Here is a 23,564-nt window from a genome sequence, read left to right as displayed (position 1 = left end):
AGGTTGCCAGGAGAATGGTACATTCCGGACTGCATTGTGCCGAGTGTGAAATTTGGTGGAGGAGGAATCATGGTGTGGGGTTGTTTTTCAGGAGTTGGGCTTGGCCCCTTAGTTCCAGTGAAATGAACTTTGAATGCTCCAGGATACCAAAACATTATGAACAATTCCATGCTCCCAACTTTGTGGGAACAGTTTGGAGCAGGCCCCTTCCTCTTCCAACATGGCTGTGCACCAGTGCACAAAGCAAGGTCCATAAAGACATGGATGCCAGAGTCTGGTGTGGATGAACTTGACTGGCCTGCGCAGAGTCCTGACCTGAACCCAATAGAATACATTTGGGATGAATTAGAACGGAGACTGAGAGCCAGGCCTTCTCGACCAACATCAGTGTGTGACCTCACCAATGCGCCTTTGGAAGAATGGTAAAAAATTCCTATAAACACATTGCGCAAACTTGTAGACAGCCTTCCCATAAGAGTTGAAGCTGTAATAGCTGCAAAAGGTGGACCGACATCATATTGAACCCTATGGGTTAGGAATGGGATGGCACTTCAAGTTCATATGTGAGTCAAGGCAGGTGGCCAAATTACTTTGGCAGTATAGTGTATCTATCTATCTATCTATATATCTATCTATTTATCTATCTATCTATTAGGGGTGTGGGAAAAAAAAAAGATTCAAATTCGAATCGCGATTCTCACGTTGTGCGATTCAGAATCGATTCTCATTTTTTAAAAATCGATTATTTTTTTTAATTTTTTTATTATTATTATTATTATTATTATTTATTTTATTTTTTTAAATTAATCAATCCAACAAAACAATACACAGCAATACCATAACAATGCAATCCAATTCCAAAACCAAACCCGACCCAGCAATACTCAGAACTGCAATAAACAGAGCAATTGAGAGGAGACACAAACACGACACAGAACAAACCAAAAGTAGTGAAACAAAAATGAATATTATCAACAACAGTTTCAATATCAGTTACAATTTCAACATAGCAGTGATTAAAAATCCCTCATTGACATTATCATTAGACATGTATATATGAAACAAAAAAAGAACAATAGTGTCACAGTGGCTTACACATGCATCGCATCTCATAAGCTTGACGACACACTGTGTCCAATATTTTCACAAAGATAAAATAAGTCATATATTTGGTTCATTTAATAGTTAAAACAAATTTATATTATTGCAATCTGTTGATAAAACATTGTCCTTTACAATTATAAAAGCTTTTTACAAAAATCTACTACTCTGCTTGCATGTCAGCAGACTGGGGTAGATCCTGCTGAAATCCTATGTATTGAATGAATACAGAATCGATTTGAATTGGGAAAAAATAGTTTTTGAATCGAGAATCGTGTTGAATTAAAAAAAACTCGCTTTTGAATCGAATCGAGACCCCAAGAATCGATATTAAATCGAATCGTGGGACACCCAAAGATTCACAGCCCTACTATCTATCTATCTATCTATCTATCTATCTATCTATCTATCTATCTATCTATCTATCTATCTATCTATCTATCTATCTATCTATCTATCTATCTATCTATCTATCTATCTATCTATCTATCTATCTATCTATCATGCTGCTATTATGATATTCACCCTCCTGAACATCTGGGTTATATTCTGTTATGCTCCCTATTAATTTTGCCCAATATTTATGATACATTATTTGGCAATTTACGTGTTGTATTCCATTTGCTGTCTCGTTGTTGGCACCCTGTTGATTCATGTTGGAATTGGAAATAATTTTGATGTACAGTCAATATCCTCTTTTGTGTCGATTTTGCAGGCAAGGGCATTAACTGCCCAGACAGCTGAAACTGATGCCATTCGTTTCCTTGTGGGCACACAGTCTCTGAAGTTTGACAACCAGGTAAGAGAAGTGTGCTCACGCCAGTCACCCAGTATCAGATATTTTAATGGGCAGGAAAAGGAACATATTTGACCCACTAAAGCACAGCAAAAGTTTCAACAAATGTTGCAACTTTCAATTAATTTTGCATTTTAATGTATGTACATCAAGTGTTTGGCATTTTCAAAGATATGTATGTTAAGTTCCATCCATCCATTTTCTACCGCGTGTCCCTTTCGGGATCACGGGGGGTGCTGGAGCCTATCTCAGCTGTACTTTTTTATTGTAAGATGCATATTTAATTAACAATACATCCACACTTAAGGTCGGTAGACAAGCTCTATACTCTCGGCAGGGTCCTTGAGGGTGCATGGGAGTTTGCCCAACCAGTCTACATGTGCTTTGTGGACTTGGAGAAGGCATTCGACCGTGTCCCCCGGGAAGTCCTGTGGGGAGTGCTCAGAGAGTATGGGGTATCGGACTGTCTGATTGTGGCGGTCCGCTCCCTGTATGATCAGTGTCAGAGCTTGGTCCGCATTGCCGGCAGTAAGTCAGACCCGTTTCCAGCGAGGGTTGGACTCCGCCAAGGCTGTCCTTTGTCACCGATTCTGTTCATAACTTTTATGGACAGAATTTCTAGGTGCAGTCAGGGCGTTGAGGGGATCCGGTTTGGTGGCTGCAGGATTACGTCTCTGCTTTTTGCAGATGATGTGGTCCTGATGGCTTCAACTGGCCAGGATCTTCAGCTCTCACTGGATCAGTTCGCAGCGGAGTGTGAAGCGACTTTGATTGATTGATTGATTGATTGATTGAAACTTTTATTAGTAGATTGCACAGTACAGTACATATTCCGTACAATTGACCACTAAATGGTAACACCCGAATACGTTTTTCAACTTGTTTAAGTCAATTCATGGTAAATGAGATGAGAATCAGCACCTCCAAGTCTGAGTCCATGGTTCTCGCCTGGGAAAGGGTGGAGTGCCATCTCCAGGTTGGGGAGGAGATCTTGCCCCAAGTGAAGGAGTTCAAGTACCTCGGAGTCTTGTTCATGAGTGAGGGAAGAGTGGATCATGAGATTGACAGGCGGATCGGTGTGGCATCTTGCAGTAATGCGGACGCTGTATCGGACCGTTGTGGTAAAGAAGGAGTTGAGCCGGAAGGCAAGCTCTCAATTTACCGGTCGATCTACGTTCCCATCCTCACCTATAGTCATGACCTTTGGGTTGTGACCGAAAGGACAAGATCACGGGTACAAGCGGCCGAAATGAGTTTCCTCCGCCGGGTGGCGGGTCTCTCTCTTAGAGATAAGGTGAGCAGCTCTGCCATCCGGGAGGAGCTCAGAGTAAAGCCGCTGCTCCTCCACATCGAGAGGAGCCAGATGAGGTGGTTTGGGCATCTGCTCAGGATGCCACCCGAACGCCTCCCTAGGGAGGTGTTTGGGGCACATCCGACCGGCAGGAGGCCAAGGGGAAGACCCAGGACACGTTGGGAAGACTATGTCTCCCGGCTGGCCTGGAAACGCCTCGGGATCCCCTGGGAAGAGCTGGACGAAGTGGCTGGGGAGAGGGAAGTCTGGGCTTCTCTGCTTAGGCTGCTGCCCCCGCGACCTGACCTCGGATAAGCGGAAGAAAATGGATGGATGGATACATCCACACTTAAGGTTGTGTGAAACCATGGTGGTTCATGCCGAGAGGTGTTTCTTTTTGCCCCTTATGTACCTATGTAATTTAACTTAATTATGTCATTTAGTATCATGGAATGCAATTATGCATCAATCACTGTACACAACAACTATGTTGTGAACTTACTGGTGCCTTTGTCTAAAAGTTTAAAAGCCCTCACATATCGGCAATTAAGATTGAGCATCATTATTTTTGAAAATACAATATTTGCTATAACTTGAATGCAGGATTGTATTAGATTGTGAAGGAAGAAGTGTGGGCCTCATACACAAGTATCCCGAAGAGTCCCCCACCCCACCCTAAACCCAACATCCACACCCTACACACACACACACACACACTTGGTATGTTTAAATGCACTAAAAAAAACTAATTAGTGCGTGAATTTGGTTGACAGCCGTTTTACACCTGTAAAAAAACATAATTAGGTTTTGGACTTTTTAGAACCTTTATTTAACCAATTAAGAAAACCCATTGAGATCAAGATCTCTTTCACAAGGGTGACCTGGCCAAGAGGTCAACAGCACATGTCACAGAGCAGTTTCAAAATAAATACATTAAGACATACATTTTAAAATACATAAGAGAACTGTAAAACAACAGAGATTTACATCTTTAAAAACACAGGCACTGTGCAAACGTCTCTCCCTTTTTGTCCCTCAGGACAGAACGGAAGGCTCCAAATGGAAGTAGTTCTGTAAGTTTCAGTTTCGTCTGCAATTCATTCCATGCCATAGGGGCAGCAATGCCAAAAGCTCTTTTGCCAAATTCAGTCCGTACATGAGGAACAGTTAAAACATACAAATTGTTAGAACGTAATGCGTAAGAGCTGCTTTTTCTTTGTAACAGAGTACACAAGTATGGAGGTATTAAACCTAAAAGAGCCTTATAAATTAAAGTCAGCCAATGTGTGTATCTGCGTGCACTCAATGAAGATAAGTCTGACTTCATATACAGTTGACAATGGTGGGTGAGACTACGACAGCCAGTAACAAATCTTAGTGCTGAATGAAAAACAGTGTCCAAGGACTGGAGGCATTTAGATGAAGCACTAAAATAAAGCACGTCTCCATAATCAATTACAGGCAAGATAGTTGCTGTCACCAATTTCTTTCTGACTTTAAGAGAGAAGCAGTTTTTATTTCTAAAAAAGAAACCAAACTTTACCCTAAGCTTAGAGACCAAGTTGTTAATATGGGCTTTAAATGAAAGCTCCTGATCAAGAGTAAAACCCAAGTACTTGTAATTTAAGACCTGCTCTATAGGGTTTCCATTTGATGTTACAATATTTGGAATATTTTCCAGTAGCACCCTTGAATGAGAGAAAACCATTAGCTTGCTTTTATCTGTATTTAAAACCAATTTAAGATCAAATAAGCGAGCCTGGATGACATCAAAAGCAGCTTGTAAAAACTCAAAAGCCTGAGTGATGGAGGTTGAACAGCAATAAATAATGGTGTCGTCTGCATAAAAATGGTACATTGCATTTGACAAATTATTACAAAGATTATTTATGTAGATAGAAAATAAAATGGGCCCCAGCACTGAGCCTTGTGGAACGCCTTTGGTAATGTCCAGTAATGAAGAGGTGGTCCCAGCCACCTGTACACATTGTGTTCTGCTGGAGAGATAGTCTGTGAACCAAGCAGCTGCATTTTTAGATAATCCAACGTGATGAAGGGCTTGAATTAACAGACTGTGGTCTACTGTGTCAAATGCTTTTGACAAATCAATAAATAGGGCGACACAATATTTCTTGCCGTCTACAGCCTCGATTAAATCATTGAAGACCTTAAGAGCAGCTGTAATAGTGCTATGCTGTTTTCTAAAACCAGATTGAAATGGAGATAAAATATTGTTTGATTCTAAAAAATCCTCTAGCTGGTTACTGATGATCTTCTCAAACAATTTTGCTAAAATGCATAATTTAGAAATTGGTCTGTAATTATTTATTATTTATTTATTTATTTATTTATTTTGTTTTATTTTAAAGATGGGATTAACATATTTACAATTTGTATAGTCAATATTCACTCAAATATAGTTTTAAATATGTAACATTCCCCTTTATTTCAGTGTGTGAAGCAGACATTAGCTGATACACATTGTATAGAATGATCATTTGTTGGAAATATGAATCATAACAACACATTATTATTATGATTATGTATTAGTGCATCTCCTTGGGTTAAGCCTATGCCTGTATTTAAAATATATTTTTGTAACCTTAATTAAGGGTCCTTGGACACACCACAATTATGTATGATGAGATACAAAAGTGAAACTGTTAGACATAATGTTGTTCGATGCAGGCACACGTAGATGTTGTATTTTCACCTTTCTTTTAATACCGCATCCATATTCCAAAATGTTGGTGCTTTGTGGGAATGCTTAAAGGTGAACTTTGATGACGTCATGACTTCTGTGTTGAGTGACGTGTCCGATTCTAGCTTTGCTATCATTCAGGTGGCACCAACTATTTTGCATTTTTGATTGGGGGGATGTAGGTCTTAGACACTGTTAATTTGATTCAAGCAACCTTATTATTGAACTTTAATGGCAACATTTGTTTTATCTTGACTTAATCTTATCTTATTTATGACTTAATCTTTTTACAACTCACATAGTTACTCTTCACTTACCCTTACTTAATATGATGTCAGCCTTGTTTGTATATGTACTTTATACTACTTCAACCAAGGTATGCAATGCTAACTTCACACATTAATAACTATATCAAAATAAGCAGTATTATGTGAGACCTGTTTGAAGACAAGGTTGTTTAAATTGTCAACTGGTTGTTGGAGAGATACTGCTCTGCTTACTGAGCACGATTGGATACTCCCACTGTGATTAAAAGAGCATAGTTATTGTAGATAAGATAATGAAAATGAATTAACATTGTAATTACTACTTTAAAACACATCTTTTAACTTTGTCTGTGCTTTGGAAGCTTCAATTTTCCACAACACAAATGAGCCTTAATGACTATATTCAATGTATTTGTTCTGTCTTAAAAAATGTCTAATTTCCAGATAAGATGTATGTATGTGTGTGTGTGTGACTATGTCAAACTCTATGGGGAAAAAATAATAATTTCTGAATAAAGTGAACTCAAATGCCCCTGAAGTCATACAAATTAAATTTTGACCAAAATTGCCAGGATAAAATGCACTTAATAATTCAGCCTAAACTTCAGAGTTTGAACCCTGTTTAAAGCAGTAAGACTCCAACGGGGCCATACTCAATACCAGTTACACGACAAGTTTTATCCTGCAACAAATACTTTGTATTCCCGTCATTTGGTATTGGAAAATTACAAAAATCCAAGCAAATTGGCGATCAGCCAGTGCCAGAACAGAACCTAATGACTTTCCTTGTGTAAAGTAATTTGACCTTATTAAACAACTTTATTAGGATCGTTCATGTACAGGTAGATGGTTTTTCCTGCTTTGCAGTGCTGCATGTCGCACCTCTTCCGGTGCCCACGGGTCAGCTACAGGGTCATTAGCTAGGAACCACCATTCCTCGACGTTTCGCTCCTTTAATCGCTAGAACGTCTCCTGGTGGCGGAGCAGTGACAGAGACGTCTCCCTGTCACCCCCTGCAGCTGATAGATGTTATCCCCTGCGGCCGCTGTCGGTTTTAGTTGTCCTTTCCCCAGCTCCTGTCCTTCCTCCTCAGCCAGAGCCAAAAGCTGCCTTTCTCGGCCTCCTCTGCCAAATCTTTTATGTAGAGATGTCCGATAATATCGGCCTGCCAATATTATCAGCCGATAAATGCTTTAAAATGTAATATCGGAAATTATCGGTATCGGTTTCAACCTCCCGATTTTCCCGGGAAACTCCCGAATTTCAGTGCTCCTCCCGAAAATCTTGCGGGGCAACCATTCTCCCGATTTCCACCCGGACAACATTATTGGGGGCGTGCCTTAAAGGCACTGCCTTTAGCGTCCTCTACAACCTGTTGTCACGTCCGCTTTTCCTCCATACAAACAGCTGGCCAACCCAGTCACAAAATATATGCGGCTTTTAAACACACATATGTGAATGCAAGGCATACTTGATCAACAGCCATACAGGTCGCACCGAGGGTGGTCGTATAAACAACTTTAACACTGTTACTAATATGGGCCACACTGTGAACCCACACCAAACAAGAATGACAAACACATTTCGGGAGAACATCCGCACGGTAAAACAACATAAACACAACCAAACAAATACCCAGAACCCCTTGCAGCACTAACTCTTCCGGGACGCTACAATATACACCCCCCGCTACCACCCAACCCCGGCCACCTCAACCCAGCCCCCCCCCCCCCCCCACACCTGACACCCGAATACGTTTTTCAACTTGTTTAAGTCGGAGTCCATCCATCCATCCATCTTCTTCCGCTTATCCGAGGTCGGGTCGCGGGTGCAGCAGCCTAAGCAGGGAAGCCCAGACTTCCCTCTCCCCAGCCACTTCGTCCAGCTCTTCCCGGGGGATCCCGAGGCGTTCCCAGGCCAGCCGGGAGACATAGTCTTCCCAACGTGTCCTGGGTCTTCCCCTTGGCCTCCTACCGGTCGGACGTGCCCTAAACACCTCCCTAGGGAGGCGTTCGGGTGGTATCCTGACCAGATGCCCGAACCACCTCATCTGGCTCCTCTCGATGTGGAGGAGCAGCGGCTTTACTTTGAGCTCCCCCCGGATGGCAGAGCTTTTCACCCTATCTCTAAGGGAGAGCCCCGCCACCCGGCGGCGGAAACTCATTTCGGCCGCTTGTACCCGTGATCTTGTCCTTTCGGTCATAACCCAACGCTCATGACCATAGGTGAGGATGGGAACGTAGATCGACCGGTAAATTGAGAGCTTTGCCTTCCGGCTCAGCTCCTTCTTCACCACAACGGATCGATACAGCGTCCGCATTACTGAAGACGCCGCACCGATCCGCCTGTCGATCTCACGATCCACTCTTCCCTCACTTGTGAACAAGACTCCGAGGTACTTGAACTCCTCCACTTGGGGTAGGGTCTCCTCCGCAACCCGGAGATGGCACCCCACCCTTTTCCGGGCGAGAACCATGGACTCGGACATGGAAGTCGGGGTCCACGTTAATCAATTCATGGTAAAGTTACATTGTTTAATGCATTCAACGGGGCATCACAACAAAATTAGGCATAATAATGTGTTAATTCCACGACTGTATATATCGTATCGGTTTATCGGAATCGGTAATTAAGAGTTGGACAATATCGGAATATCGGATATCGACAAAAAAGCCATTATCAGACATCTCTACTTTTATGCCTTCCCTCCAGTCACTCCTGCGTCCCTCAAAAGGCGTGTGGCTGACAGCCCAATGTAGCCTCGGCAGCCAACCTCCACTGCGTAGATCAGGGGTCACCAACCTTTTTGAAACCAAGGGCTACTTCTTGGGTACTGATTAATGCGAAGGGCTACCAGTTAGATACACACTTAAATAAATTGCCAGAAGTAGCCAATTTGCTCAATTTACCTTTAACTCTGTTATTATTAATAATTAATAATATTTATCTTTGTAGAAACACTGATCATCTTAATGATTTCTCACAATAAATATATATAGAAACATATAAATATCAATATGCAACACTTTATTTTTATATTTTCTCTAAGTGCACATTTTTCAAATTGAACATTTTCAAATGATCACTTCTAAGACAGTCTTGTGAAATCACAATATCCCATTTTAACTAGCTAGCCACTAACATTTTTTAACAAATCATGAATTACTTTGCACCATGTTTGTACAAATAATAACTCATGTAAAATACAAAAGTAAACTCTCAAATTTTTAAATCATGTCACACTTTGAACTGGACACCAAATCTGTTATCTGTTTCTTTGTCAGTTAGTGGGAAGCCTGGCATTACATGCTGTTAACTAGTGTGTTGTACTCTGGTGTGTAACTTGACACTGCAACTCTGAGTGAGTCTTGCAGATGTGCATCAGTGAGGCGTGTTCTGTATTTGTTCTTGATGGAGTTTATGTCAGAAAAGGCTGATTCACAAAGATAAGATTTTTCCTCATTGTTTGCGGAACCTTCTTAATCTTTTGGACATATTTTCACAGCAATCTGGCCTTAAGCTTAATTATGATAAATGTAAAATGTTAAGGATCGGAAATCTAAATGGAACGTCCTTTCGAATGGAATGCAAAGTGCTTGTTTTGTGGACAGATGGACCAGTTAACATACTTGGTGTTGTTGTCCCAGAAAATCTGGAAGATCTAGGCTCAGTAAATTATGATAATCGACTAAGAAAGCTGGACAAAATTATGCAATTATGGAAAGGGAAATCCCTAACCTTGTATGGTAAAATGTCTATTGCCAACTCGTTAATTATTCCTCAATTTATTTATTAGTTTTTGTCATTACCAGCTCTATCACAAAACTTTTTTAAGATTTATGAGCGGAGGGTCTTCGTTTTTGTCTGGAACGGCAAACCAGAAAAGATTAAAAGAAAGGTTTTGTACAAAGAGTATGAATATGGGGGCCTGAAACTTCTCAACCTTGAAGCTATGTGTCTGTCTTTAAAAGCATCAATTGTTCCAAAGATGTATTTAAACATTGAGTGGTACACAAATGTCCTGTTGGACAAAAAACATGTACTGTATCAAAAGAAATTGTATCCTTTTTTACAAGTGATCCCCTCCCAGAGAGTCTGCTGGGAAACATGGCGGGGTTCATAAAGGAAATAATCCACTCATAGTGGTGTTTTCAATTTTATGTGCCAGAAAAAAGAGACGATATTTTGCAGCAGTTAATATGGATGAACTCTAATATTGTAATAGATGGAAAGCCTTTCTTTTGGAAAAATATGTTTGAAAGAGGAATCATTTTTGTCAATGATATTATCAATGAGAATGGTAAAATTATGAAGTATGATGAATTTAGAGCTATGTATGGTGATGCTTGCTCAAGCTTTTCATTTTATCAACTAACTGGAGTAATTGGGAAAAGATGGAAACAAATAATTAATTGTGGAACTACTAAATTATTAGTTTGTAAACCTCTAATAAGAAATTATAGTTGGCAAAAAGGAACTAAAATAAATAGAAAAATATATATTTTTTATTTAATAAAGAAATCTTTGAAGGCTGCCTCATACAACACAAATGGAAAATGGGAGGACTTTTTTGACTGCCCGTTGCCATGGGATGCCATATTCAAACTAATCTATAAAACCACTATCGATGTGCAAAATCGTTATTTTCAAATTAAAATTATTTATTACTTCTTACCCACAGGGAAAATGTTAAAATTATGGAATATGACAGAGTCAGATGATTGCCGATTTTGTTGTCAGGAGCCTGAATCCACCCTGCATTTGTTTTGGTATTGTCATATTGTGTCTTTGTTTTGGGTGGAAGTTGAACAAATGTGTTTAAGGATTGGTGTGTTTATGAAGCTTAATGTGGTTTCTGTTATTTTAGGAGAGTTCATTGACAATCATGATTTAGTCAATTTAATTATAGTACTCGGTAAAATGTTTATTTTTAAGGCCAAAAACAGATATTCACTTACTATTACTTTCTTTAAAACATTTATTCAGTATTTTCTAATTTTAGAAAGTTACATGGTTGAAAACGATAATGATGCCAAAAAACATTGAAAAAAAGATGAGAAGTCCTCAAAGGCTTATTTTGAAAGTATAATTATGTTTATAGATTATATGATATCTGTTGTTATGTTCCCTAATTTGAGTGACCTGGACATAATCTGGACTGTACATAAATGCTTATTTTGAAAATGTAATTTTGTTTATAAATTATATGCAATCTGTTGTGTTCCCTAATTTTTTTCTGTGTACATGAATGAAGGTGTGTGTTGCTGAGTCCGACTTGGACATTATCTGGACTGGGCCTGGTTTAAAAAACCCTTTAAACAAATCTAATTTAATTGACAACCTGGTCTGTTGAAGATAAGGCCTTTTTTAAAAAAATAAAATAAAATAAGATAAATAAATAAAAAACATTTTCTTGGAAAAAAAAGAAAGTAAAACAATATAAAAATAATTACATAAAAAATGGTAATTAATGAAAATGTGTGCTTCAGGGACTGTGTCCCTTGCAGATGTGTTGTCTATGTTGTGGGAACCAGAATATTGGTAGCAGAAAGAAATAACCCCTTTTGTGTGAGTGGGTGTGGATGAGTGTGCATGGGGGAGGCTGTTTGGGTTGATGCACTGATTGAAAGTGTATCTTGTGTTTTTTCTATGTAGATTTAATTTAAAAAAAAAAAATTTTTTTTTTTTTTTACATTTTTTTATTATTTTTTTATTTTTTAGAACAGGCCCGCGGGCGACTCATCTGGTCCTTACGGGCGATCTGGTGCCCGCGGGCACCGCGTTGGTGACCCCTGGCGTAGATGGTAGCCTTCCAGCCAGCTTCCCGGCACTCTGCAGCCAGCTCTGCATACTTGGCCTTCTTGCGGACTTCAATCCCCTCTTCTGCTGGCACTGTCAGTTTAATGAGGTGCACCGCTCTTGCCTTACTGGACCACACCACGATGTCAAGATGGAGAGATGAGCTGTGATCTCCATGGGGAACCGGAGCTGCTTGTTGAGATCAACCCTCATGTCCAACTCCTGGCCGGGGAGAAGGGCCTCGATGTCTCTCTTGGCCTGGTGTGTCTTTGTCCACCCCCTTCCATGACAAAGCTGGTGTGGTTCTTTGCTGCCCAGTTGACACCCCTCCAGCACCTCAGCCAGTTTCCCCAGGACCTGATCGTGACGCCATCTATAGCGCCCCTGGGAGAGTGTGATCTTGCAGGCTGACAAGATATGCTGGAGGCTTGCATTGGGAGCATTGCAGAGTGTGCAGTTTTCCTCATTCCCGAACCATTGATGAAGGTTACGAGGACAGGGAAGTGTGTCGTAAGTAGCACATATTAGAAAACTGATCATTGCCTGTGGGATCTTCCACAGGTCAGACCAACTGATCTTGCGGTTGAGAACTCCCTCCCAGGTTGTTCAGTTTCCTTGTCAGCACTGCGACACAGCCTTGATCTTGTGGCACTCTTCCTCTATTCTTGACACCTCTGCCACCACCATCTCCTTCCTCTCCTAGTGGTTAGCTTTATACCAGAACCGCGCCGCTTGTCCCTATCCTAGCCCTGCTTTTCCTGCCTGGACTCTGCCCATGATCTCTCGATGTTGCAGCCTGCTGACGGCTTGGTCAACCTCAGGTTGGGTGTTCCATCTTCGGCCAGTGGGAACCTTGGTGTTGGCGTTCCTCACTGACTGGTCACTGGACTCCCTTAGCTCGAGCACCAGGCTGGACTTCTCCTGCATATAACCCAGCCTGATGGACTGCAATGGAAGATGTAGTGCATTCTTCCCAAAGAGGTCCGTTTCAGAAAAGCACCGTAGCAGTCCCAGTCACTTTCTGATGAATGCGTTGGTTTTTCCATCCATCTTACTCACAGCAGAGGACGGGATCTCACTCATTTTCAGGGGCCACATCACCCTCCTGTACAATATTTGCTGGTAGCACCAGACCTTATACTTCCCGAGGAGTTGGCTCTGGTCGATCTTTGCCAGGCCGTCCGTGACCTGTTTCATGACGGTCCTTGCCATCTGTTTGTCAGACAGTACTGCCTCCCCAGGCTTTTGATGTGTTGCCCCAACAGGAGGGGGATTTTCTCTTCTCCGACGACAAAGGTGGTGTTGTCGCTTCTGACTCCCCTTCTTATTGACAGGCTACGGGATTTGGAGGGTTTGATCGTCATTCTGGCCCATAACATCATCTCGTCCATCCTTCTCAGCAGCCGAGATGTGCATGCTGCTGTCTGGAGGAGGATGGTGACGTCGTCCATGTAACTCCTCAATGGGGGTAACCTCTGACCAGATGGTAGTTTTATTCCTCCAACTATTTGCCCTGCTCCGATGAGGATTATCTCAAAGGCTGCCACAAACAAAATTGAACAAATGGCGCACTCAATTGTGATTCCCACTTTTAGACTCTGCCACCCAGTAGTGAAGCCCTGGATCTCAAAGCGCATCTGCAGATCACTGAAGTAGAGCACTACCAGGTCCTTGATGCATGGGGGCATGTGGAAGAACTCCAAGGTGTAGTTGATCAGCTGGTGTGGGACCGATCCATACACATTGGCGTGCAGGTCATTCTTCTTCCGCTTGGCCTTCTGAATCTGGTCCCAGATCATTGTAGAGTGCTCTATGCACCCTGGTAAACCTGGGACTCCTGCTTTTTGACAGCTAGTGTCAATGTAGTTATTCTCTAGCAGGTAAGTTGGCATCCTTTTAACCAGAACTGAGAAGAAGATTTTCCTTTTTACATTCAGCAGGGCGATGTTTCTGAATTGGTCGATCTCTTTGGAGTTTGCTTCCTTCGGGATGAAGACCGCTACAGCCCTTTGCCACTCCGATGGCACGAGTTGCTTTTTCCTGGCAGTTCTTGACAGATGCCACAGCACCTCTAGTACCTTGGGGCAGTTCTTATACAGCTTGTAGGGGACTCCGTTGGGACCTGGTGCTGATGAGGACCTTGCATGCTTCACGGTTTGCCTGAATTCGCTGAGCTTGGGGGGGGTATGGTGTTGAATTCAGCCGTCAGTGGCGCAGGCGTACCCTGCGCCACCGACCCTGGTGTTCCTAGTGGGTCATTCCTTAACCGGTTGCTGTACTGCCTTTTCACATGCTGTTCCATTTGCTCCGTGGTGGTTTTCAGCTCCCCAGACTTCTTCTCCTCCAAAAGCTGCCTAGCGTGCTTGAAGGGATCCTTGAAAAAACTGTCTCGCTCTTTCTGCTTCCGTTTGCTACGCTTGCGGATGCGTTCAGCTCTGCGAAGCCTGGATAGCCTTTGCCTAACCTCCTCCCATAGGATTTTCAGACCTTCTCTCTGTGGTTGGGTTGTCTTTCTCCAGTTCTTGCAGAGTTGTCGGCGTCTTTGTATCAGCTGGATGATCTCCCTTTCCCTTCTCCCCTTTTCGCTTGGGGCAGTCCTCTGCTTGGAGATAACTTCACCAAACCTGTCTTTATAGGTCTGGTATATGATGTCACCAAACAGGTTGAGCTTGGCTTCGACACCTACGTGCAACCTTTCCTTCAAGATCTTGATTAGGTCTCTATCCAAAGTGCGCCCTACCTCTGCTTTGTTTGACTTCGGCCACTTGAGCTTGTTCCTTCTTGCTGGTTTCTTGTTCTCAGCTTGTGGCTCTGTTCTGTGTGAGATGGTGGGGAATGTGTATTGGTGCTCATGTGGGGGGTCAGCCTCCACTGAGGGGCTTTCTTCCTCTGTGCCATCTGTGCTTTCAGCAACGTTGGGTCCATTAGCGCTGTGGTTTTCTACCTGGCTTATGGTCCCTCTTGTCTCACTCGCTGTCGCGGTGCAAGGTTGCTGTTAGCCTCTCTGACCACACTTGGCCTCCCCCTGGTGGATTTGCAGTCCCCTGTACGTGGTCACCTTTTCCCATCCGCAAGCACACTTTTGGAGGATCTTCTCATTAACTGGAGTACCGGTGTTCTCATTGTGATTCATTTTCATATTTTCCTTACTTTCTGAAATGTATCCTACAGTCAAACACAGAGTTGAGTTGGCATTTTGTTATATTCCAAAATATGATGAGAATATTTATATTTAATAAGCTTTAAAAAATGACAGTATGTATTTAAACATGGATGTAACTGTTGATCTAATGAAGAAGGGTAAATAAAATGATAAAATACAGTCAGGTGTAACTTTTTATTTTTAGGTCCTTAGCATATAAATATTGTTTATTTTGAGATATATGGGTAAACTGCTTAAAGTAAAGTATGTCTGTTATTTTTATCATATGATTTGCATTGATGCAATGAACTTCTACAACCCGTAGCCAACATTATGGAATCACTTTCCATGTACCTTGGATGCTATTTTTATGTTGTTTTAATATGTTACAGAAATGTGTTCTTTTGCTATACTTTATTATTTGTATTATAATTTTTTGTATGTTTTCTATTTGTGTTCGGTTTCTTTGGTTCTGTGCTTTAAAAGTTTTTTGTGTAGATATTGTTTTCTTTTTGCAAGACTTCAGTATTCCCCTGGTGATGTCCATAATGTAACGTTTTTCGTATTGGACAGTGCTTGTCATACAGTTTTAACAACATTTTAAGGAAGGTGTCATATTCCTCATCTGGGTCTCACCAGTTTTGAGCACATAACTCAGATTGTAATGCTGCTATGGTCTCTGGTATTCGGTGTCTGAGAAATCTTTAGCTGCTTTTTTTGTTTCTTTCTTATTAAAGAAATTGTGAAAAATGCTGAATACAGGTAGATCAATCAATCAATCAATCAATGTTTATTTATATCACTTATGTCGTTGAGTAGTAGTCCTGCTGTTATTTGATTCTACGGCTGATTGGTGAAAATGTTATCAATTATGTGGCAGTGTCTGCTGTTATTCTGGTTGGTTTTGTGATGAGGGAGAATACAAATATAAAATATAAAATCTGTTGTTTTGGTACTGTCCAAGGGGTTCAGAAGATTAATATTAAAATCACCACGCACAATATGGAGCTTGTTTGACTTACTGAACAAATACATTTGATTGAATGTGTCTAAACACGATGCAGGCCTTCTATAAACACAACTAAGATGTATTTATTTATCTTTTTCTTCAATTTCTACAGTTAAACATTCAAAGACTCCAACAATAGCAGTTTTTTTTTACTATTAATCTTCTTACAGTTTAATTCTCGATTGACAAAAAGTGCTGCCCCCCTCCCCTTTTGTAGTGAATAATTCATAACCTTCCAATCTCATTTCACAATACTTGTACTCATCTAACCAAGTCTCTGAAACTGCAATGACACACTTTTTTTTCAACTGGCTTATATATTCTCACATTTTTTCATAGTTTAACATGCATAATGCATTTTGCCATAGAGCAAAAACCAGGAAAATAAACTTTCCATGAAGAAAGATACATAAGGTTAATGTCATGGCCTGCAAATAGTCCGGATCTCAATTAAATTGAAAATATGTGGTGGAAATGAAAGAAAATGGTCCATGACAAGATTCCTACTTGCAAAGCTGATCCGTCAACAACAATCAGAGAAAGTTGGAGCAACATTTTAAGAAGAGTACTGTTTGTCACTCATTAAGTCTATGCCTCAGAGACTGCAAACTGTTATAAAAGTCAGAGGTGGTGTAACAGAGTACTAGTGGTGTGTTGGGGTTGTTTTTTTGGAAGCCAGAAATGTGCATTTCTGACTACAGTTTTATTTTCGTGTCTGTTATCTGCTTTTTTCACAAAATTAAAAAACTGAATGAACATCCTTCAAGACTAGTGAAAAAGAGGGAACAGAAACTAACTTGGTTGGCTTTGGTTTGAATTTAAAAAGTCAACCAAACAACAGAAATGTTCAAATCATGCAGGCAACTAGTCGTTGCTCACAACTTAAAACACTTTTATTTTCTATCACTTGGAACCACGCTGGGCAGCACGGTGACACAGGGGTTAATGTGTGTGCCTCACAATACGAAGGTCCTGGGTTCAAGCCCCGCTTGGGGTCCCAAAAGAGGCCCGTTATCATTGTGTGGAAATGAAATGATCTATCTTAGGATATATATTTGTGTCCATAACATAATTTTGTCATCCATACTCTATATGCCAGTAACCAGACTTCATCCATGTGTTATTCATATGATACACAGAACCCAGTAAATGTGTGTATTCTATTGTATAGTTTGTGTGTGTAAATTAGAAAAAAGTGTGTATGGATGCATGCCTGCATGTACATCTTGCAGAGGTCATTACAGAGACAGATGACAGAAACAGTTGGCGCTAAACGTGGGGAGAAATAATTAGCTCTCCGAGAAACAGAGAGGAACGATGGAGAGAGAGAAATGTCTGCCTACAGAAAAATGAGCCTCTTTTCTGGCAGACTTGAATGTGAAAATGGTCTGGCACCAAATGTAAATCTAGTTCAGTCCAAGTCTTGTGTTGCAAGTCAATAATGATGTTTTTTGGAAATGGTGGCAATGCCCACTTGATCTGTGTATTTTTTTTTACTTTACACCCATCCGATTAGCATTGATAAGCTTGGCCTATAAATAATAGGTGAAATCCCAATATAATTTCCAATTTACTAATCTAATCGATGACATCTTAAACGAGCCACATTCGATGCCGATTTCAATATTTCAATAATCCTCACCAAAAACAGCACACATGTCCCACAGCGAAATTGTGCTGCTACTTCAACATGTGCACATTAGTTTTCCACCAATCACATGTCCTTATGACACACAGAAATGCCTTCATAATTCATATGTGCCACTGCCAACAAAACCCAGTCCTTTTAAGTTCCTCCTTTTCACAGCGACCTAAAACTACTTAAATGCAAATGTGCTAATATGTATGTGTGATATTTTATGGTCCTATCGCCGGGGTCGGCAACCCGCGGCTCTCGCGCCGCATGCAGCTCTTTAGCGCTGCCCTGGTGGCTCCCTGGGGCTTTTTCTAAAATGTATTAAAATGGATAAAGATGGGGGAAAAATATATTTTTTGTTTTAATATGGTTTCTCTCTGAGGACAAACATGACACAAATATTATTAATGTTTTCCAGTGCGTAAAATGTGCAGAATACATATTACATTTCATTATTTCTGTCAGCGAAGATTTGTGTCATAGCCTGAAACACTTGCACGTTCCATTTTGTTGTAGTTTTTTCGAATCTTCAAAATGAAAATGACATCAAACATCTGATTTCTATATTTATTTCTATAACTTCATCAATGCAACGAAACATAAAACATTAATATTGTAATGGAAGGTAAAAATAAAACACCATTGTACAGCAGAGTAGTCACGCGGTGCGTCATTCTCTCCAGGATGCGCTGCATGGAAAATAAACATTTAATCATGAATGCTCATTAAGTATTTTAAGCCTACTCAGTCATTTTGATAGTAAGCTAATAAAGCTATTATTGACACTTACAGCATGTGTTTCCTTTGTAACGGGGTGCAGAATTATGTCACACGGGCTCCGTCTGTTGCTACACATTTAATGTTGGGTTTCGAGAGCGTTGCACCCTGTGACTGCTTTTCAAGTTACTACATCTTCAAAATGACACTGGCAAATATATAAACCGTCCATTCAACTGGTGGCCCGCGGGCCACTTCCGGCCCGCCAAAGCTTTTCATTTGGCCAGCCGAACATCCACCAAATAGGCTTGATGAAACCATTCAAACTAGGGCTGCTCAAGTACGCAGTACTCCCGCCATCCCACAGGCATACTGTATGTGTCCCAATGAAGCAGCAGTGGGGTGAGTAGAAGAAGAAGACTACTAATTCAACCCTGAAAAAAAAATCTAAAGAAATTGCAAAAATCGGACTAATAACAACGACTGAACAACAAAGTATGAATGTTCTATCCCGGTCAATTGCTTGAGTCATTGTTTCCTGTCGTACATTTTAAGCGACGGACACATAATTCTAAACAAGCAGCAAAAATGGTAGAAATCCACCCAAGTAAGCTTCGAAACTTAGTCAAACCTTTCTAAGTAGATATTGTGCATAGATATATTTAATTTGTTTTGTATGGAAATTGCTGACTCTGTGATGTCTTTTGTATTCGTGGTCATGTTTTTGCCTAAGTAACCCTGGCGATCAAAGCCCGCTTAATACATGTAGTGCTTAATTTGACCATTAGAGGGTCATAACGCTACACCAGTTGTGATGAGCCACAGGCACATACATTGTATCCAATGTTAATGTGGATGTTGTTTAATTTCTATAAGCCTAAACATCTGTAGTTTTTTGTGTGAATGTATTAACAATAAACTGTCTATGTTATTTGTGTAAAAGATACAAAGGACATTATTTATGTAAAATACACAATTGATGTAATACTAAGCGGTAGAAAATGGATAGATGGATGTAATACTTCTGTAATGTTTATTTTATGGTTATATTTTTAGTCTTACACACCTAAATGAAGGAATAAGTGTAAATAAATAAAACTGAGGTGTTTACTTTGTAATTAAGTAAACACGGTCTCAAAGGAATATAACCTGCGGAGGCACTTTCTGATGAAACGTCTACATTTCAATGTCCGGCCCCTGAGCCCTTGGGCTCTTGAAACTGTGGGGGGGAATTGCCCCGATATAAACACTGTACCCTATTTGAACTAACAATAATGACTCTCTCTTTCTATAAGAAATACAAGACACATAGTAACTTTTGAACCCCCATTACCATGAGTTAGATTAAATAAATACACTGTTTAATGAACTTCAACAGTTCAACAGTGCCACACCTTCAGTAAAAGGCGTATGTAAGGCGTTTAATTTTTTGCGGCTCGCATATTTGCTTTTGGTTTTTGTGGTCCAATATGGCTCTTTTAACATTTGGGGTTCCCGCCCTCTGTTTTAGAGAGAAGAAGCTGGAAGGTCAAAAAGCGGCTTGAAGAAGGTCTGTAAAACATAATGAAATGTTACCAAAGAACCACCATTACTTTTTATGTAAAACACAAGGATGTGTTTTACAGTGCATTTGAAAAGTATTCACAGCGCTAAACTTTTTCCACATTTTATGTTAGTCTTATTCAAAAATGGAATACATTCATTTTTGTCCTCAGAATTCTACACACAAAACCCCATGACTGTGTGAAAAAAAAAAAAAATAGACCTTTTTGCAGATTAACTGAAATTAAAAAAAAAAAAAAGAAATCACATGTACATAAGTATTCAGCCTTTGGTTAATGCTCTGTTGATGCACCTTTGGCAGTAATTACAGCCTCAAGTCTTAGAATACCATACCACAAGCTTGACACACCTCTTTAGGCAGTGTTACCCATTCCTCTTTGCAACACCTCTCAAGCTCCATCAGGTTAGATTGGACGCCATCTTCAGATCTCTCCAGAGATTTTCAATAAGATTCAAGTCTGGCCTCCGGCTTGGCCATTTACAGAGTTGTTCTGAAGCCATTCGTTTGATATCGTGGCTGTGTGCTTAGGGTTGTTGTCCTGCTGAAAGATGAACCGTCGCCCCCTGAGTTCAAGAGCTCTCGGGGGCAGGTTTTCTTTTACAATGTCTCTGTACATTGCTGCATTCATCTTTCCCTCTATTGTGACTGGTCTCCTAGTTCCTGCCACTGAAAAACCTCCCCACAGCATGAAGCTGCCACCACCATGCTTCCCTGTAGGGATGGTATTGGCCTGATAATAAGCTGTGCCTGGTTTCCTCCAAACATGACGCCTGGCTTTCACACCAAAGAGTTCAATCGTTGTCTCATCAGACCAGATAATTTTGTTTCTCATGGTCTGAGAGTCTTTCAGGTGCATTTTTGCAAACTCCAGGCGGGCTGTCATGTGCTTTTTACCAAGGAATGGCCTTTGTCTGGCCTGGATGTTTCTCCTCTCTCCACAGGGAAATGTTGTAGCTCTGACAGAATGACCATTGGGTTCTTGGTCACCTCCCTGACTAGGGTCCTTCTTCCCCAATTGTTCGGTTTAGACGCCTGGCCAGTTCAAGGAAGAGTCCTGGTGGTTCCAAACGTCTTCCGTTTACGGAGGATGGAGGCCACTATGCTCATTTGGACCTTCAAGGCATCAGATATTTTTCTGTTCCCTTCCCCAGATTTGTGCCTTAAGACAATCCTGTTTTGGAGGTCTGCAGACAATTCCTTCAACTTTATTCTTGGTTTGTGCTATGCCATGCACTGTCAAGTGTGGGATATTTTATATAAACCAGTGTGTGCCATTCCAAATCATGTCCAATTAACTGAATTTACCACAGGTGGACTCCAATTAAGCTGTAGGAGCATCTCAAGAATTATTGTAACAGGATGCACCTGATCTCACTTTTGAGTTTCATGGCAAAAGCTGTGAATACTTATGTACTTTTGATTTTTTACTTTTTAATTTTTTTTAAACATTTGCTATAATCTCTCCAAAAAAATTTAACGTTTTCACACTGTCATTATTGGGTATTGTGTGCAGAATGTTATTACATTTTGGAATAAGGCTGTAACATAACAAAATGTGAGGAAAGTGAAGCACTATGAATACTTTCTGGATGCACTGTAATTGTAGAAAAAAAATCATACTATGACTATAAAACCATAAAAAACTGTATATCAAAATAATTACTATCTGCACCAGGAGTGGCTAACTTTCAGCACTATCTTGAGAACCACCGTTCTCTGCAGTGGTCATTTGTACTGTGCTGTGTTTGTGTTATGTTTTTTTTTTCTGAAATTGACACAAGAAATAGACCAGAAACTAATTCCAACTGCAGAAGACACTGGTTCTGAAGAGGCTACAAGATCTACTTCGACCAAAAAAAGGCGAGATGAGCTTCATTGTTGCCTTACCACTTTGTGGTTCACTTACTGCGGTCTCAGTGCATCGCAGATTTTAAAGATTTGAGTACTTATAAAAGTTTCATGTTAAAAATATTGTTTGTTTTAGAGTAAAAGACATGTAGAGTGTGTATAGTCACAATTTCCCCTTGGGGATTAATAAAGTACTTCTGATTCTGTATAGGGCTTAGGAAGACATAAAATAACAATCATAATATTACTAGCGTTCGTACTATGGCTGCAACAATTAATCAGTTAATATGATTAGAAAATTGGCTTGATTTGTATTCAGTTGCTTCAAATAATCGTTGAATGAGTGTAACTAATAAAAAGAATACGATCCAGACCGCAAGGAGTGCATGGAACTTTAAATATGCGGATATAGTTTCCGCACGGCTCTGCAATAGAGTGCACATGACCGCAATGCTGTGCGGGTGCCATGATCTGTGTGGCGGAGAATAGCATTTCTAAAATAACCAATAGTCCTTGGTGCCTATTTTGAGGAAATCCATCTCCCTCGGGGAGTGATAATTGAAGAAATACTGTATTTGTGTTTTATTTATGTGACTTGCAGCATTCAAATTGTACTACTGTATATTTTCAAAGCAGATCTTCACTCAAAGCAGATCTTTACTCAAACAGTGATAGATAGATAGATAGATAGTACTTTATTGATTCCTTCAGGAGAGTTCCCTCAGGAAAATTAAAAATGCTGCTCTCAATGCTATTTTTTTTCATAATTGTTGTCATTGAATAGAGACATAATGTATACATTTGGTCTGAAACAGTTACAAAACTACTAAGAGTATATTATTTGACCTTTTGGTGAGCTACTTAAAATTTGGTGGCACACTCACAAACTCTATACTCTATCTACAGTTAAACACCTATGATTGTGACTTTAAAGTTTTTGCAAGGTGTTTTATTAATGGGGCTAATTCTTTTTGTAAGTTTGCAGGCTCAGTTCAGCTGAGTTTGAACTAACAGTAAGGAAAATGTTTTTTCGATTGGCATTTTAGCCCCAAGAGCTTCTTCTGTATCCATAAGCCTTCTGGCCTCTCCACCTCCCATTAAGCATAATGCAGGGTGGAAATGTCTCTCTTAACTCGCAGAGCACCTCTCAAATCCCTCAGAGACCAATAGCTGGAATGACAGATCGGTGTGTGTGTCGGCATGGCATTTAAGGCTGCTAACGAGATAAAGTGCCCAAGCTTGGCACCTCTCACCCGCATGCTACTCCTCAGTACCGCTTACTGTCATCTGTGCGGCTAAAGAGCTTTAGCACAGAGGCCCCTGAAATGGGGTCCAAGCCAGCTTGGTTTTATCCCTCCCTTACCTCTTCTCTCCTCTCCCTCCTCTACATCTCCCTGCCTCCATTTTAACACATAATTAAAAGCGCTGGGCCAGGTGCCCAAGTGGTTCAAAGTTATGAGTCACTCCCCAGGCCTTCAAGGAGTGAGGCATAAATCACCTTGGGGGAGGGAGAGTTGGAGCTTCTTCCCTTCACACCTGGGTTTATTCAGGAGGACCCTATTACCAGGCCCTCCAATTACGCTGTCCCGTCAGCATGAATTTATTTGTACCGCTCCCCCACCACCATTAAATTATAACTTTGCTTAATATTTTTTGGTTGGTGCAATCCAAGCCAAGGTTAATAGCTGCCTAGC

General features: G+C 40.6%; 1 protein-coding gene across 1 annotated transcript in view; it reads left to right on the top strand.

Annotated features, from left to right (window-relative positions):
• Positions 1–23,564, top strand: part of eipr1 (EARP complex and GARP complex interacting protein 1) — a 177,144-nt gene that overhangs the window by 1,535 nt on the left and 152,045 nt on the right. Inside the window, exon 2 of the mRNA XM_062041793.1 lies at positions 1,817–1,900. Coding sequence (XP_061897777.1) covers positions 1,817–1,900 — 84 coding nt within the window. The remainder of the gene's footprint in view (positions 1–1,816; positions 1,901–23,564) is intronic.

This window comes from Entelurus aequoreus, linkage group LG03 (assembly GCF_033978785.1).
Source record: "Entelurus aequoreus isolate RoL-2023_Sb linkage group LG03, RoL_Eaeq_v1.1, whole genome shotgun sequence".
Taxonomy (NCBI): Eukaryota; Metazoa; Chordata; class Actinopteri; order Syngnathiformes; family Syngnathidae; genus Entelurus; species Entelurus aequoreus.
Note: the sequence above shows the minus strand (reverse complement) of the source record. Positions and strands in the feature narration are given on the sequence as shown.